This window comes from Leucoraja erinacea, chromosome 13, assembly GCF_028641065.1.
Source record: "Leucoraja erinacea ecotype New England chromosome 13, Leri_hhj_1, whole genome shotgun sequence".
NCBI classification, from domain to species: Eukaryota; Metazoa; Chordata; class Chondrichthyes; order Rajiformes; family Rajidae; genus Leucoraja; species Leucoraja erinaceus.
Window position 1 is genome coordinate 4,993,852 of NC_073389.1, and position 19,318 is coordinate 5,013,169.

Here is a 19,318-nt window from a genome sequence, read left to right on the forward strand (position 1 = left end):
CCCCCCCCCTCCTCCCCCCCCCCCCCCCTCCTCTCTCGCCCCCCCTCCTCCCCCTTCTCCTCTCCTCTCCCCCCTCCCTCCCCCCCCCTCTCTCCCTCCCCCCCCCCTCTCCCCCCCTCCCCCCCCCCCCTCTCTCCCTCTCCTCCCTCTGTATCACCTTCCCAATTGTAACAGTGAGATGAGAACGTGACCAGGGACGCATTGGTCTCTGATGATATTGGCTTCCCTTTAGGAGGGGAATCCTACCCTGCATCCCTTCGGTGGGTGGATGGGTACCTGTGATGAACGGGAAGTGTCGACTACTCTCTGCAGTTTTCTTTGTTCCATTTCAGGACATGCATAATACAAAATACATTAACCTTTGATTTTTATATGACTTTTAACCATTTAACTATATTATATATGCTCGCAGTAAATGCAAATTTTAGAAAATAGTAAATGTATACTTCCTCTAATATCTGAATAACGAGATTATATTGATTATCTAAGGACTTAATTGCTGTGCCGTCAGAATGATATAATTTGTACAATCGTTTTTAGACAAATCCTGCATTTCTAACCACACCGGACTATACAACGATACAGAATTTTCCCTCGACATGCCCGACATTATGCCATGGAGCTTTGAATACAGATGTCCCAACACACACTGCGAAGCTTTACACACGGCCAGCAACTGGTCTAGATGAAGCATATGTGAAGAGATGCTGTCTATCAAAGGTTGTTGTGATAGTGCTTACAATGTTGGTCACTTCGGGAGGAGTTGCAGCCATTCTGTGGTACTTTCTCTGTAAGTAAAACAAATGTTCTCAAGTTGCCACTGACATTTAATTCATCATCCTTTATGTAGTCAATAGGTGAATAAATGTTTTAACCAATATTAAACTGTGTTGAAGAAATCTCCAGAATAGATTGGACCTTGGTCAAATGGTTCCATTCACATAAACCCATTCATGGAAGTATCTGTCAATGTACCACACATCATATCTGTTTCTGACAACAAGGAGAGCATCTGGAGTAACGCAGTGGGTCAGAGCATCTGTGGAGGGAATGGACAGTCAATGCTTTGGGTCGGAAGCCTTTCTCTAGACTGAAACATTGTCCCAATGTATCTATCTTCTCAGACTGACTCTATCTTGTCCTTCCCTTTGTAAACAAAAATCAAGGGGTCCCTCTGCTCACTCACCCCTTGACTGAAGCCACCCTGAGAAGTCCTGCTGCTCACCTATACAAGGACCAAGGCACTGTGTAGGTTCCCACTGCTATTCCATTTCTGCTGATCACACATATGACACACCTATGAGTTTTGCCATTGTGGTTTGTCAGACCGACTGCTACTTGCTGAGACCAGACAGCAACTCTCCCCCTCGACCATGACCCCACCAATGAAAATCAGGTCACTGTCTCCCAGATGCTCACAGATTTCATCACTTCCGGAGATCTTTTCTCCGCAGCCTTTAACCTGATAGTTCTCCAACCCCACACTGCTTGTGCCTGTCAACTATCCTAGATCCACAAGCAGGAATGCCCTAGTCACCTGCACCTGCCCCAGTGAAACTATCTCCTCATAACTCGACTATCTCTTGCCCCCCTTGTACCATCAAGAGTCTAGATGAAGAGTGTCAACCCAACACGTCATCAGTCCATTCTCTCCACAGTGACTGCCTGACCTGCTAAGTTTCAGCAGCTGCCCTTTTTTTTTTTGCTACAGATTCCAGCATCTGCAATCTCTTGTATCACTACTGTGATGTTTGCCATTGGTTTGATCTACAGGTTATTTTAAGCTTCTTATATGGTATAATGATATGGTTTAATGATATGTTAGCATCATAATCTTTTCCATGGCTTTACATTTACCCAAACTGTAACTTGTTTTATTATTTAAGAGTGGTTGCTGGATATGGTATATAAATATGTGATTGATTTCCAAAGCTAGAATCCTGTCACGTTTTTTTTTGGTTTTGATTTTTTAGAAGTAGCCTTAATTTAAGAGAACATAGAGTCATACAGCACGGAAACAAGCCTTAGGCCCAACTTGTCCTTGCTGACAAGATACTTCATCTAGGTTGATCCCATGTGCCTGTGTTTGGCCTAGATCCCCCCAGAATTAGATTCTGATTGAATTTGGAATGATTTGTCACGTTTGGTCCTTTTTGTGGAGCAATGTTTAAGTATTTATAATAATATTGGTCCCCTAATTGTCACCTATCTGTGTCCTTCAGAGATGCTGCCTGAGACGCCAGTACTTGATGATTTAGTTTTTTCTTTTAACATTAAGTTGGTCACTTACTGTGATTGTAGTTCCAGCATCTACCATCAATAATTAATCATCTTTACACATATGCAACTTCTACATTCTGCAATGGTTAACTGACTTTGTGCATTCTGTCAAATCCAACAGATGAGACTCCAAGTAGTAGAGTTTACTTCAGTGGTTCCATACGTCTGCTAAATGTCCTCTTCAGTTCTACGTTAACAGACAGCAAATCCAATGAGTTCTTACACTTAGCCAAGCAGGTTGAGGAACCAGTAAGTAACATTCTATCATGAAAGGTTTGTATAGTTTTTTTTAATTTATAGGTGCAGTCTATTTTAAAGAGGAACATGTAGTGTTAAGGTCACAAATCAGATTAACATTTCGAAGTACTAAAAGTTAATAGAATAAAGAATTTTGGCCGCAGATTAATCTGGGCACAAATTGCACATGATATTTTCTCTCTGATATCTAACGTGAAGTTATGGATTAAAGTTTGCACCTAAACAACTTACCTCATCATGCATGTAAAATCTTTTATCAGTCAGCATAATAAAATGGTAACATTTTGTCCCTGTTATAATAAAAGTTATTCTTTGATGTATTTAGGGTAGTGTCCTACTGCAGTCTTTTTAATTCATCTGAAAATGGGTTAACCACCAAAACAGAGCTTTTTTACCGATCAACCACTTGTGAGTAATATGAATGAAAATGGCTTGAGGGTAAACTGAACTATTTACTAGTTTTATCGGTGTACAATAGTTAATTTTTAGTTGATCAATTATTTAGTAATATTTAATAATTTTAGAGGATATAAACGCGTGCATTTGCACCAAAACAAAATCTAGTTTAATTTGAAAAGTCTCCTTGAGTGATTAAGGGTGATGTCCTTGATTAAGGGTGATGATCCTTGAATGATGTAGTTAGGATCCAGCCAACTTGTACTCAACGTGTCTGCTATTTTGATCGGCAGGTTTTGAGGATAAAACCAAGTTTAAGCCAGCATTGATTTATAGCCAACACAGCTAGTGTTCAAATCTCTCTGTCTAGGTTGGATAATGTCAGTGCTTTTCCTTGTGAAGGTGTGTGCCAGTACAGTGTAGTGGCACCTCTTTAAAAAATTCAATGCCATTATTTCATATTCCGGCCATGCAATACAAATGTTTATTAGTCCTGTTGTCATAAGAAGGGTTGGTGTAAGTGTACCATCATTGTCAATGTTCTCAACTCAGCTGGTGGCCATGAAGTGCCTGTGTCCACTCTAAATGTGAACATCAACTTCTCCTACAGGGAGTGTATAATATAATGTCTTCAGTGGGTTATCGTTGTGGGGATCAGTCATGTACCTCACTGGGGTAATGGTGGTATTGAATGCTGTGCTTTTGGTTTGAATGGTGAACTTTTCATGGTTAAATATTTGGCAGTGTGAAAAATGTGGTTTTGAAGTTGTTGTCATGAATGACGATGCGGTGGTGAGCCACATAAACCTGACTGATTATTGTTAAATGAGTCATGTGGATGAGGTAAACTGGGTATTGCAGAATAACACTCACATCCTGGGTGGGATAGAGTTAAAGTTATAAGCTGAGAAACAATCCCCTTGGCCTGCCTTGTTCATACCGACCAAGTTGGTCGATTGGGTTAGTCCCATTTGCCTACATTTAGAAACATCGAAACATAGAAAATAGGTGCAGGAGGAGGCCATTCGGGCCTTTGAGCCAGCACCGCCATTTATTGTGAACATGGCTGATCGTCTCCAATCAACAACCCGTACCTGCCTTCTCACCATATCCCTTGATTCCACTAGCCCCTAGAGCTCTATCTAACTCTCTCTTAAATCCATCCAGTGATTTGGCCCCCACTGCCCTCTGAGGCAAGACATTCCACAAATTCACAACTCTGTGGGTGAAAAAGTTTTTCTCACTTCAGTCTTAAATGGCCTCCCCTTTATTCTAAGACTATGGCCCTTGGTTCTGGACTCGCCCAATATTGGGAACATTTTTCCTGCATCTAGCTTGTCAAGTCCTTTTATAATTTTATATGTTTCTATAAGATCCTTGGTCCATATCCTTCTAAACCATCATGTCCATATCTCCGTCCAAATGTCTTTAATGTATTTGTGGATGTTTTGAATTTCCTAAGGAATGTAGTTGTTGGCATTGAGACTTTTGCAGCAATTAATTCACAAACCTGGGACTGAGCTCCATGCAGGGACATCTACAGGTTTTTTCTTCCTCTGTGCTTTATGTCTGAGGAATTTACTTATCTCTCACCTACGACTGCACACCTGTACATGGTACTAACACCATCATCAAGTATGCAGATGATACAACGGTGATTGGCCTCATCAGCAACAACGATGAGTCGGCCTATAGGGCGGAGGTCCAGCTCCTAGCAGCATGGTGCACTGACAACAACCTGGGCCTTAACTCCAAGAAGACCAAGGAGCTCATTGTAGACTTCAGGAAGTCTAGGGGCGGCACGCACACCCCCATCCACATCAACGGGACGGAGGTGGAACGTGTTTCCAGCTTCAGGTTCCTGGGAGTCAACATCTCCAATGACCTCTCTTGGACCCACAATACCTCAACACTAATCATGAAGGCTCACCAGCGTCTCTTCTTCCTGAGGAGACTGAAGAAGGTCCATCTGTCTCTTCAGATCCTGGTGAACTTCTACCGCTGCACCATCGAGAGCATCCTTACCAACTGCATCACATTATGGTATGGCAACTGCTCTGTCTCTGACCGGAAAGCACTGCAGAGGGTGGTGAAAATTGCCCAACGCATCACCAGTTCATCGCTCCCCTCCATTGAGTCTGTCCAAAGCAAGCGTCTGCGGAGGGCGCTCAGCATCGCCAAGGACTGCTCTCACCCCAACCATGAACTGTTTACCCTCCTACCATCCGGGAGGCGCTACAGGTCTCTCCGTTGCCGGACCAGCAGGTCCAGGAACAGCTTCTTCCCTGCGGCTGTCACACTACTCAACACTGTACCTCGGTGGCTGCCAATCACCCACCCCCCCCCCCCCCCCCCCCCCCCGACTCCTCCCACAGGAAAAACAATATGACTGTATGCATGTAAATAGATTTATTTATTGAAATCATATTCTATGTCGCTCTTCCAGGGAGATGCTAACTGTATTTCGTTGTCTCTGTACTGTACACTGACAATGACAATTATAGTTGAATCTGAATCTGAATCTGATCTCGTGTGGGTGAAGAGCTATTCTGATCTGTACACTCATTTGCTGAATACAGTGCATCATCTGAAAATCTAGCCATTTGATCTGGTCTGTCCACAGGTAATCTGCGAGGCACCAATTCCAGCTGCATCTCCCTGTATAAGTGCAGGCTCAGGTCAAACAGTGAGAAACGAGAGCTGCAGATGTTGGAATCGTGAGCAAAAAGCAAAATGCTGGAGGAACTCAGTGGGTCAGGCAGCAGGGAATGGACAAATGAAATTTTGGGTCTGAAGAAGGGTCCCTATCTGAAACGTCATCTGTCCATTCCCTCCACAGATGCTGCCTGGTCAATATCATACAGAGTTCCTCCAGCACTTTGTCTCTTGTTAAACAAGGTGGGCAATGAATCAAAACCATATTCTGCACACTGCCGAGTGTTTATTTGTAGGAAAGGAGCAGCATTCAACTCATAGTGATGCACAATGGCAATAATTAATGTGGTTGGAAATAAAAAGCCAGTCGGACAGCATCTGTGACTTGAAATGTTAACTGTTTCTCCTCACAGGTGCTGCCTGAAGTGCTGAAAATTCCCAACACTTTTCTGTATTCATTTCAAATTTTCAGAATATGCAGGTGTTTGGTTTTCAAACAGTGAGTGTTAGTGCTGACTAATTATTGAAATTCAGGCAATGAGAAGGCAGCAATAATTTTGTGTGCAATTTCACCAAGATCAAACGTCTTTGTTAATTGCACATTGTTGATCCAGGGCTTTCAGAACCTTCCAATTACATGCTCACATTGAATAATCATTAAAAATATCAGTTAATGTGATTCTCATCAGCGTGAAACAATGGCGATTTATTTAGTTTGGTCATAAAATAGTTACTCAGAAATAACTGTCACAAAGCATGATGAAAAGTATTCACTTTGCAACTATATTTTATTTTATGTGTTTGGCAGTTGACTGAGATATTTGGAAGATCACAATTGACACAAAACGTTATCAGTGTCAACGTTGTCGCCTTTAGGTAGGAATTGATCTCTTAATATGATTTTACCATCACAATGGAAGATTATTAGAGTTTAAATGTTAATTTGTTAAAACATTTTGAATAGATGACAGAAACCTTCTGCAAATTTTGTTCTCTAATACACTGAACTAAAGAGCAGCAATTGATTTGACTGATTGATTGAAATATATATCATAGAAACAGGCCCTTCAGCCCATCATGTCCATGCCAACCATCGATCCCCCATTCACACATTATTTCCACATTATTCCACTTCCACTCCTTCCAGATTAATAATAATTTTATTCTTTCAGTTTTGGCAAACAAAAGATTTTTTTTCACCAAAAAATGATAGAAATCCAAGAAGGAAAACAAACTTTGGTAGATCTCCCAAAGTCCAGCAGGCAATAAGAAGAGTGTGCAGATAGTTTTGTTAGAAAAAAGTACAAAGGCTTTTCTCCAATGATTGAGGAAAGTGAACTGCAAACCATACAGAAACAAAAATGAGAAGGGGTAACTGAGAATTTGACCAATGGCAGAGGAAAGAGATGTAATAAACCAGGGGGGTTGAGCAGGGGAATGTTGGTGGAGAGTGTAGAGAAGGGATTTTGTCAATTATTAATATGAAATTATTAATAGTTAATGCTCAGAAACATAAAAATAGAAATAGGAAATGGGGCATGAATTTACCTTTGGGCTTTGCGCTAGCCATACAGCAAGGAAACAGCCTATTTGGCCCAACTCGTTCATGCTGACCAAGATGCACCATCTAATCTAGATCCATTTGACTACATTTGGCCCATATCACTTTAAACCTTTCCCGTCAACATACCTATATGAGATGTACACTTTATTGGGCCGCATTGTACTATTTCTAATATTCATTTCTGTTGACTTCACTAGAATCAAACACCAGGAGAGGAATATCATGGGTGCCTGATACTTCAGCTCATGATCAGTCATAGCAATTAGAGGAAAATGCCTTTTTCACAAAGTCTGATGTAGTGCAGGATCAACAGGTCCGTGAGGAAAGCGAAGATGACTACATGAGACTTAGTGCAGGACAACAAGCAGACAGGAGCATTTTAAAATATTGTGGAGATTCACTCATTACCAAGCCAAGGAAGGCCATTTTAAATAAAAATCAACGAGGACAGATGGCCAATCATCCTTTTGGAATTGCTTTGTATTGTGAAATCTCTGATTCCTGTCCCGAAACGTACTTCTACATGATCATGAAGGGCATGGATAAAGTGTATGCTCACAGTCTTTTCTCCAGGGTGGAGGGTTCTAAAACTAGAGGACATAGGCTGAAAGTGAGAGGGGAGAGAGGGCCAGACGAGTATGCCAACATGGTCGGCATGAACAAGATGGGTTGAAGGGCCTGTTTCCATCCTGTATAACTCTGATTCTATTATAAGGCACATTGTAGTAAACACATGCCAATCTTTTATACTCAATTTGTGCAGGTGCAACAGTAGTTTCCCACCAGTAAACAAACCTTACTTTGAACGAACTTTGAGAATAATAGATTTTTGTAATGTGCCTTTTCCAATGAAATTGACAGTCTTTCTTTTTCACAGTGAAGGAAGTGTGATAGCTTACTTTATGATTGCATTCAATGTGGGTAAAACCAGACTTCTAGAACACCGGCAGTCCCTACTTGCAGATGATGTGATTAAGGTATTGAGGAAAACAATTGACTCTAATACTGCTGCAGTGTTCCTGGGAAACTTACTTATAGATGTCAATTCCATTGACATTTATGGTATGAATTTTTTCCTATTATATCAAATTAGAGAAATGATGTGTTATTTATCATAAATATACTTGGGCATGTGGGAACAATCACTGTATCTACATTTGTAATCGGCCAAGTGCAAAGATTGAACATGGAAGTTTGTGCTAATCAATGTCATGTACCATTCTCATTTAGTTCTTTTTCCCAGGTGAAGAAGTTGTCAGAAGGTCGATTTATTAAATTTGCCAGATACTGCAAACATACTTTTGCAAAGAGTTACTCGGTGGGCATTTAATGAAGTAGATCAGAATACTAACAATGAAATGATTAAAACAACTACACACTAAATTTTAATTTGTTTCTATGAAAATGAGAAATCAGTTGTAACTTTTTAAAGATGAGCATTGAACTATGTTTTCACAACTGAATGGTATATGCTATTTAAAGGCTCTGGGTTTGACAAAACCCCAACATAATTAGAAAATACTAGTGATCGTACTCAGTCCTTTTTAAAAAAATGTTTATTTTGACAGAATATTTAATTATAACTTTTACTTTTGATGCTTCTGTTACAGAGACAGAACACAACACATATTCTCTGTCATTGGAAGAAGGTACATATTCTTTTAAATTGAGTGCACACATTAGTTTCTGCAAAGGTCCTGTGTCGTGGCAATCAGGGAGCAGCAAAATGTAGTTAAACATATTGTCTGTTAGCACAGCAGAGAACATAACACATTAAAATGGTGACATAATTGCAAGTGTAATCATGGATTATCTTTCCCAACGATATGTTTAAAAAAATTAATTGCATAAATTGTTTTCAAATTCCTCATGATCTTAGACTACTTTATAAGATCATCCCTCCGCCTCCTGTGCTTCAAGGAATAAAGTCCTAGCCTGCCCAACCACTCCCTGTAGCTCAAGTCCTGGCAACGTTCATGTAAATATTCTCAGCACCGTTTCCAACTTAATGACATCCTTCCTATAGCAGGGCGACCAAAACTGAACACAATACTCCAAATTGTCACCACCATCTTGTATATGTGTAATGTAACATCCCAACTTCTATACTCGATACCCTGACTGATGAAGGCCAATGTACCAAAACCCTTCTTTACCACCATATCTACCTATGAATATAACTTGCAGCATCCTGTTAGTCAATTTAAAAAATGTTTACAAAGTAAAAAGTAGTTCATTTCTTGAAATGTGCGAAGGATATTTAACATCCAAGAAGCTTGAAAACTTCCATAAAATCATCTTAATTGATTCATTTTACTAATCCCTCCTTGCAACCGGCGTACAAGAAGACTCCATGTTCCAGTAACAGTATTTACAAATGATTTTGCAGTTGCAACAAAGAACAATGAGTCTCAATTTTGTTCCTGCATGAAATTCTTTTGATCTTATCTCACCCTTCAGCATGTCCTATGACTGATACGAGAATCCAGTGGAACCAATCTATGCCCTGCCGCTGGCAGATGAGTGGGCCGGCAAACCACTCACTGCAGATTGTGATAAATAAGTATTTTATGAATGGTGATTGCAGCATGAATTACATTGCACTTTACGACTCACTGGTGCCTGCAAAGAGAAAGCTAATCACAAGGTAAGCAGCGGTAAGTCACTGGGCAACAAGGCTTCATCACAAAATCTGCACATTGGTAGTCGGTGTGTCATTGAGGATTAGGAGTGCTGGAAGCAAAATGTGTCAATTATTTTATTTTTCCACCTAAGCATTTTCTCCAATGGTATCCAATGTAGGTATACAAGGCAGCTTGAGTACCACCTGTCCAGAAAAAACTCTTAAAAACATTTTGTCATTTTGGTGAATCCATATTTTTCCAACCTGCCCTTAATTGCATGCCAAGGATTTCTAAATTAAGGTGTACAAGGAGATTCTGCAGCGTCCCCGCCAGAATGGAAACTTGAAGATGACACCATTGTAGAGGGCTGGATCTCAACAATGGCAAGACGGAATACAGGAAGGAGAAAGGGAGCTTAGTAACATGGTGTCACGACAACAACCGTTTTTCAATGTCAGCAAGACAAAGGAGCTGGTCATTGACTTCAGGAACTGGAATGGAATACATGCCCCAACCTACATCAATGGTGCTGAAGAGGAGATGGTCGAGAGCCAACAATTTGACCTGGTCCAACCACATTGATGATATGGCCAAGAAAGACCACCAACTCTTCTAATTCCTTAGAAAACTAAGGAGTCTCCAATAACTCTAACCCAATTCTACAGAAGCACCATAGAAAGCATCCTATCATAATCATACTTTCTTAGCAAAGTATGCTTTGCAACATACGAGGAATTTGATTTGCCGTACAGTCTTACCAATAAAAAGCAACAAGACGCACAAAATACATTTTAACATAAACATCCATCACAGTGACTCCTCCACATTCCTCTACATCACAGATACCTATCCATAGGATACCTATTAGATACCTATTACTATACCAGATTGGATCCCTATCCTATCCAGATACATCACAGCTTGGTTTAGCAAACGTTCTGCCCAAGATCCCAAGAGAGTTGTGCATATTATCAATATAAACCTGCCTCTCCTTCCATTGAGTCCATCTGCACTTCTTCCCTGCTGTTATCAGACTCTTGAATGTACCTCTCATATTTCTGGGAAGAACCCTGATCTTCCAATCTACTTTGTTACGGCCTTGCAATTTTTAACTGTACTTTTCCGAAGCTGCAATACTATAATCTGCACTCGGTTTCCTTTCTCTTTTAACACTACCAGTTGTACTGGTGTGTGATCTAATCTGTCTGGATAGCATGCAAAACAACAATTTTCACTGTATCTCTGAACATGTGGCAATAATAAACCAATACCAAAACAGCCAATGTCATATTTTACAAGGAGATCTCTGGCTGCTGACTAGAGCATTTCTTATTGTACCTTTTCTGTCTCCCAATTGATGCAGGAATTATCAGCAGAATAAATATATCTTCCATCTAACAGATTACTTTAGCATTATTCAATGGCATGAATTTCCCAAGTGTAGGGAGGCAACAATTATATTTTGATACAAGAAACTGCCAATGCTTGTTTACAAAACAAGACACAAAGTACAGGAATAACTCTGTGGATCAGGCAACATCTCTGGAGAACTTGGATAGGTGTTGTTTCATTTTGGGACCCATCTTTAAACTATTGTTTAGGTGATATTTAGGTATCTATGTAGACAGCAGGTTAATGGATGTACGTATATCCTGTAACATAGAAACATAGAAATTAGGTGCAGGAGTAGGCCATTCGGCCCTTCGAGCCTGCACCGCCATTCAATATGATCATGGCTGATCATCCAACTCGGTATCCCGTACCTGCCTTCTCTCCATACCCTCTGATCCCCTTAGCCACAAGGGCCACATCTAACTCCCTCTTAAATATAGCCAATGAACTGGCCTCGACTACCCTCTGCGGCAGAGAGTTCCAGATTCACCACTCTCTGTGTGAAAAAAAGTTCTTCTCATCTCGATTTTAATGGATTTCCCCCTTATCCTTAAGCTGTGACCCCTTGTCCTGGACTTCCCCAACATCGGGAGCAATCTTCCTGCATCTAGCCTGTCCAACCCCTTAAGAATTTTGTAAGTTTCTATAAGATCCCCTCTCAATCTCCTAAATTCTAGAGAGTATAAACCAAGTCTATCCAGTCTTTCTTCATAAGACAGTCCTGACATCCCAGGAATCAATCTGGTGAACCTTCTCTGCACTCCCTCTATGGCAATAATGTCCTTCCTCAGATTTGGAGACCAAAACTGTACGCAATACTCCAGGTGTGGTCTCACCAAGACCCTGTACAACTGCAGTAGAACCTCCCTGCTCCTATACTCAAATCCTTTTGCTAAGAAAGCTAACATACCATTCGATTTCTTCACTGATGCTTCACCTATGCTCCTGATTGTAGGTCTGCTCATGAGGTTGGAAACTTGAGTTTACATAATATTTTCACAATCTCAGTGAGTCAAACTGTGCTTCAGCGCCAGTGAAATAATTTTGAAAAGTGGCCACGGTTGTAATTCATAAACTGTCTTGTTTATATCCAGAGTAGTATCTGAAGCCATTGCAAAGAGGCATGAGTGCTTCTGCATGAGAATGCATGTTTAGTTGCCTTGCCTTCCGTTCATCTGAAATGGAAATTATTAGCTTAAGTTTTCAAGTAAGCTTTTTATTTCTTTATCTCTACAACCTCGTGTTTATACTCCTGTTGTATTGGTGACATCTTAACACTTTTATACTTGAGCACCTATTGTACTTGAGTTTGGCTTGATTGTACTTATGTACAATGTAATCTGACAATTGAAGAGCATGCAAAACAAAGCTTTTCACTGTCCTCGGGACACATGACAATAAGGTTTAAGTTTATCATTGTCACGTTTACCGTGGTACAGTGAAAAGCTTTGTTTTGTATGCTATCCAAATACAATAGATTGTGAAAAGGCGATGATACAGAGTGCCGAATATAGATCTCAACATTCTGCAGCACCAGTTCCAGAGAGGAAGTCCAATGTCCTCAATGGGGTAGTGGTGAATTGGACAGTACCCTGGTTTTTGGAGGGATTGTAATAATAAACCTAAACCTCAGGAAAAATATTAAGATTAATTGTAAGAAGACACATCCTCTGTAATCAAACCAATGTTTTCCAGCTAATCTTGGAAGAAATTGAGCAAGTCATCAGTTTCTGCATGTCTCAAAGTTCACTTTGGGCTGCACTCTGGCTTATAGAGTCATAGCGTTGCAAAAGGAAATGGATCAACATCTGCTGCCAATGGGGAACTACACATGGGAAATCATAGCACATCGAACAGTGGAGCAGAGGAACAAGCTCTTCATCCCACAACATTCATGCCTAACATGATGCCAAGTTAAACTAATCTGCCCTGCAAATCACTCATTGATGTGGTGAGCACATATTTACCCCAGTCATCAATTTCCAACTCTGGACTGTCGCAATCCTCGAAAATGAAGCTTACACAGTGACAGAGTGTTGCATGTTAATGCATTCACATGAGCGTGGGGTTTAGGGCCAGCCCAAGTTGTACCCTTGAAACAACTGAACTTTGGCAGACTGCCGAGCCATACACACCACTCCTCTCCACTATTTGAATCAGGCAACAAACATCAAAAAGTATAAGTGATTCTGACAGAATTGGAATCTGAACATTCAAAGACATTAAAAAAATCGATAATTTAACAATGAATTCAAAAAATGTATAATATAAACATACTTGAAACATTCCAGAATTTTTAAACAACTAAAGTATTTACTTTAAACTTAATGGAATGAGTTCAAAGATCTAATGCGAGATTGTTGCAAATTTTCACACCATGGTTGAATTGTCAGCCTTCAGTTGAGAAATTATAGAACGTTGAACAGTACAGCACTGGAACAGGCCCATCGGCCCACAATGTCTGTGCTGACGATGATGCCAAGTAAAACTAATCTCTGCAAATCACAGCAAAGACTAGGTTGCAAGTTCAATACTTTAGTGTTCAGATGGGCATGTCCAACCTAGTGGGATCTGCATGGAAAAACACAGCTCCATAAACATTGTTTATTGGAATATTAAAAAACATTGTTTATTGGAATGTGCGGTTTGTAAAACTGCAAAACTTATTTCCTCCATGCAAAGCATAGTGCTAACAAAAGTTTGCACTAAGCAATTCAGATGCTTTATATATAATATATTGCAAAGGCAAGTTTATTTTAGATAAAATTAAAAAAATAAAATGTATTTTGCTGATGGCTAATACTTTTTGCAAAGATGTAAGTATGTGATAAGAGTTGTTCTGGAACAGTTTGTCTATAACCCAGAGCAATTCAATCTTTTATTAAACAATGGATTCCAACTAATTTTTTTAAACTCCCATAGTAACGTGGCTGTTTGCTTCAGGATTTTATTTTAACCCATGGTTTTTTTCTTTGCCTGAAGTAAATTTTCTTAATTGCAATGTAGTTAATAATTGTAAATTACTCAAAGTATCTTAATACAGCCTTAAGTTTGAAAGTCTTTTAGAGTCATGGAAACAGGCCCTTTAGCCCAACTTGTCCCTGCTGAAGAAGATACCCCATTTTAAGCTGGTCTCATTTGCCTGTGTTTTGCCCATATTCTCTAAACCTTTTCCCATTGTGAACTGCTCAAATGTATTTTAAATGTTGTTATAGTACCTGCCTCAACTACCTTCTCTGGCAGCTTATTCCACAAACTCATCACTGTCTGAGTAAGAATGTTGTCCCCTCGCATCTTAAACCTCTGCCCTCCAGTTCTGGAGTCCTGTAGCCTGGGGGGAAATACTCTGCGCATTCACACTATTCCCATAATGATTTTATCCACCTCTACATGATTACTCCTCAGCCTCCTGGGCTCGCAAGGAATAAAGTCCTAGCCTGCCACATATCTCCCTATAGCTCAGGCCTTTCAGTCCTGGCAACATCCTCGTAAATCTTTTTTGCACGCTTTCCAATAGCAGGCTGAGAAAATCTGGACACAGTATTCCAAATGTGACCTTAACAACATCTTGTACAACTGTTACACAACATTTGTATTCTCAAATCCTGACGAATGAAGGCCAGCTTGCCAAAAACCTTCCTCACCATATGGCCTACTACGCCATATATTGCACGTCATTTTTTTCCCTGTAATTTTCAAATAAATTGTTTTAAAAAGTTTCTGCATTAACTCATTATTACTCACATTGCTATTTTTAAAAGCTGTGATATCAATGTATCTCATTGTGATGTTGAGAAGAATTTGCTAAACCTGGAAACCCATCGCAATCTAAATGAAGTAAGGCTTGGTGAAATTCTCATCATGTCTTCTCAGCATTAGCAACAAAAGTAATGTGTGCCTTTTAAAGATCTTTCGTAGAAGCAAATTCAGTCATATTGTGTAACATAACATAACTTTTGTGTAATATAACATAACACCTACTGGCAGTGTGCAGTCTTTGTTCACAGACCATGCAAGCATTATCTTATTTAGCTGTAGGTTATTCAGAAACTAGATTCAGCTAGTTTCCCATTCTTTTCTGCAGAAATTAAATCAAATCTCAAAGTTTACTTGATCAACCTCACCTGACCTCATTAACCTCTCCAGATTCAAAATTTGTTAACAATTAAGTCTTATAATTCACTAATTCAATAATACAGGACCCTAAGCAATCTCAACGCAGACACACCGCATTCTCACTGCACTGAACATTCTTTAGATTGTGCCGTATCCCTCGCACGTGCAAGGCAAACCTCCTGTATATCTTATAGGAAAGGCCATCTCAACACCCTGGAGAGCTGAGATCAACGCTTCATGCCACCACAATATCTGACAAACTTTTTGGCAGCCGAGGCAGACCAATATCGACACCTCTCTGGACCATCATTCTCAGCTGCCTGGAGCTGGAGTACTGAAACAACCACGCGGTTTGGAGCTCCATCTCAGCAAATGGCTTCCAGGGAGACTGGGTACCGGTTTTGTGGATATCCTTGAAACCTACTTGGGGGGGAAAAACTATAACAAAATCCTGGAAATTCCTGATGCAAGACCATGCAAACTAGCGAACAAACAACTGGGAAGTCAGCGAGTGTATCATCGCTCCTATGTGAACACAGAGGCCAACTGCAGTGGAAGGAGTGAGGAGCACCCAGGGAAACCAGACACTGTCACAGGGAGAACATGCAAACTCCACACAGACAGCACCTGAGATCAGGAATGAATCTCGGTTGGTGGCAGTGAGAGGAAACTGCTCCACTCTCTGTGGCACAATGTTATTAGTTGCTTCCACACTCTATCAAAGAAGCCCATCGTTCACATAGATTGACTGTTGAGTGTCTGCCACCTTTACTGTAAACTTGCCAAATGAATGAGTTGTAATTGTTTTTGACAAGCAATACTTTAACCGTATGAGTTGAACATTGTGCTGAGGTGCTTCCAACAGCTGTATCTTTACTTGGCAGAATATGCTCCAGTGGTGAACATGTGACTTTACAATCTCTCACTCTAACATCATCAGGGAACGTGATGCTGGCAGTATTATTTTCAGAACCCAAACATGCATGTCTACTGGAAGCAGTGGTATTATACATCACGAAAACAAGTGAGTTTCACCTTACACTGTATCCAGCTTTTTAACATTACAATACCTTTGCATACAAGTGCAAGACAACAAGGTAAGTCACCTTCTTTGAAAACATTTGCACTTAAAAACTATGTATGAGAACAGCAATCCTGCCAGTATCCACAAATAACATTAGCACATTGGTAGGTAACTAGAGTAACCAGTGAAACGTAATGATAAACCAAGTAGCGATGGAATAGTCTAACGCAGTGGTTCCCAACGTGGGGCATACGCCCCACAGGGGGGCAATTTGATTTTTAAGGGGGGCAATTGAGCGCGACTGAGGAGGTCTGGGTCCAAATTTTTGATTTTTATTTTTCTCTCTTTATTACCTGTGAATACTCTTTTATTATCATATTTATCATTATTATTATTTTAATACCACCTAATGTTTTTTTCTTTTTTTTTTACAATTTTTTAGTAATTTCTTGCTCAGAACTTTAACTGTCTTTTGTTTATTTCATTTTTCTTTTTCATGGATGCCATGTTCTTTTGAAGCTTGTTTAAACCAAGGTATTGGCGTTTTACGTTTCTTCAGCTGAAACGGAGTTCACTTTTTAAATGATAAGAATTATATATCACCACATGGGGGGGGGGGGGGAGCATCAGGATTTTAGAGGTGATTAGGTGGGGCATGGCCAAAAAAAGGTTGGGAACCACTGGTCTAACGTAAGTTCTATGCAAACTCTTAAACCTTTCACGGCCTAATTCACGATCTCTGCCGAGTTTGCCCTTGACTCATACTCGCAGCATGGTCGTAGGAGGTCGTAGGTAGGTCGTAGCAGGCCATGATGCTAGTCGTAGGTACTCATGGCATCAAGTAGGTCGGAGCGTTTCTTCTAGCCTGATGAAAAATATCCACGAGTAAAAAACGTGAATTAGGTTGTGAAAGTGGGACGGGTCCTTAACACTTTGTTAAATTAATATAAACACTCTGAGAAAATATATTGCTCGTGTTGGACAGGATTACTGTAAACAAGTCATAGAGTTATCATCAAACAGCTCAGAAACATAGATGAGGTCCTCACACATGTCTCCTCGGTACCCTGCAGCTCTTGCTCCCCCTCCCCCTCACAACAAGGCCAGAGTCCCCAAGTCCTCACCTTTCATCCCATCAGCCGTCGCATACAACACATAATCCTCTGACATATTCGCCACCTCCAATAGGATCCCACCACTACCCATATCTACCCATCGCCACCGCTTTCCACCGTTCCCTCCATAACTCCCTGGTTATCTCATTCTTTTCCACCCAAACTACCCCCTCCCCAGGTACCTTCCCCTGCAACCGCAGGAGATGCAACACCTGTCCCTTTACCTCCTCCTTCGATTGTGCCCAGGGACCCTGACAGTACTTTCAGGTTAGGCAGAGGTTCATTTGCGCTTCCTCCAACCACATCTACTCTATCTGATTTTCAAGGTGTGGACTCTTATACATTGATGAGACCGAACGTAGACTGGGCGATTGTTTCACTGAACTCCTTCGCTCAGTTCGCCTGGACCTACCTGAACTCCCAGTTGCCAAACACTTTAATTCCCCTTCCCATTCCTACACATGAGCTTTCTATCCTGGGCCTCCTCCATTATCAGTGAAGCCTAACGCAAATTTGAGGAACCGCATCTCATATTTCACTTGGATACCTTACAACCCTGTGGTATAACCTTTGATTTCTCTAACTTCCTATTACCATTGAATTCCCTCTCTCTCCATCCCTCCCCCACCCAAGTCGTACTAGCTTCAAAGTCGTCTTGTTGAGTCTCATTGTCTGTAACTCATTTTCACCTAGCCCATGGCTAACAACGAATGGCTTGTTCGCATTATCATTGTTACTTTTTTGCATATCTTTTATTCATTTGTTCTATATCTCTATATCACCATCTATCTCTTGTTTCCCTTTCCCCGACTCAGTCTGAAGCAGGATCTTGACCCGAAAGTCACCTCTTCCTTTTTTTCAGAGATGCTCTCTGACTCGCTGGGTTACTCCAGCTTTTTGTGTCCATCTTTGGTTTTAACCAGCATCTGCAGTTCCTTCCTACAGAAACAGGTCCTTCGGTCCAACTTGTCGATGCTGACAATGATGCCCCATCTAAGTCTGCATTGACTCGTATCCCCCTCAACCTTATACTATCCATGTACCTGTCCAAATGTATTTTACATGTTATATTACCTGCCTCAACTATGTTCTGAACATAACTACCAGCTCTAGCTGGTTCCATCACCACCATCTGTGTGAAGTATTACACCTCGGGTTCCTATTAAATCTTTCCCCTCTTAGCTTAAACCAGTGTCTTCTGGTTCTTGACTCCTCTATCCTGGGAAAAAGACCTAAACATTCACCCTAAATATTCCCCTCATGAACTCATACATCTCTATAAGATCACCTTTCAGCCCCCTGCGCTCCAAGTAATAAAGTCCCCGATCATGTTGGATATGGTCAGTGGATTTTACTTTGATTAAATGAGAAATTGTATAGATACACAATTTAGCCTGTTGGGTTTTAAAAACGTGCTTCATAAATTCTCTCAAGGGTGTCCTGATATATATCAGATGTCTCGTATAGAAGAAACATAACGGATAGACCATTGAGACAAGAATATCATCTAATTGGAAAATTGTATATTTTGTCAATATAGGATGTAATTTTGATTTTGAAATGTGCATATTAGAGACATGAAATCTACATGGCCCTTTAGCCCAGCTCGTCCATGCTGGCCAAGATGCTCCATTTAAACTAGCCCAATTTACCAGGCCCATATCCCTTGAAACTTTTCCTATTCATGTAAATATTTTTAATTCATTCAACCTTTTCTAGTGGTTTATTATGGAATCTACTATGATTACATATTTGTAATGTTGCTGGAAGTAAGATTCCAGAGCATTAAGATTTTAGCAACTGAACACATGATTAAGTGTTTACGTTTGGGAATGATGAAAAAGCTGTTCTCAGAAGAGCACAAACTCCTTGCAGCTGGAGGACTTTATAAACT

General features: G+C 40.5%; 1 protein-coding gene across 1 annotated transcript in view; it reads left to right on the forward strand.

Annotated features, from left to right (window-relative positions):
* The window catches only part of LOC129702563 (suppressor of tumorigenicity 14 protein-like), an 85,813-nt gene that overhangs the window by 13,446 nt on the left and 53,049 nt on the right, over nucleotides 1–19,318 (forward strand). Inside the window, exons 2-8 of the mRNA XM_055644340.1 lie at nucleotides 541–790; nucleotides 2,402–2,529; nucleotides 6,398–6,465; nucleotides 8,031–8,215; nucleotides 8,764–8,802; nucleotides 9,614–9,800; nucleotides 16,170–16,309. Of these exons, the coding sequence (XP_055500315.1) occupies nucleotides 541–790; nucleotides 2,402–2,529; nucleotides 6,398–6,465; nucleotides 8,031–8,215; nucleotides 8,764–8,802; nucleotides 9,614–9,800; nucleotides 16,170–16,309 (997 nt within the window). The remainder of the gene's footprint in view (nucleotides 1–540; nucleotides 791–2,401; nucleotides 2,530–6,397; nucleotides 6,466–8,030; nucleotides 8,216–8,763; nucleotides 8,803–9,613; nucleotides 9,801–16,169; nucleotides 16,310–19,318) is intronic.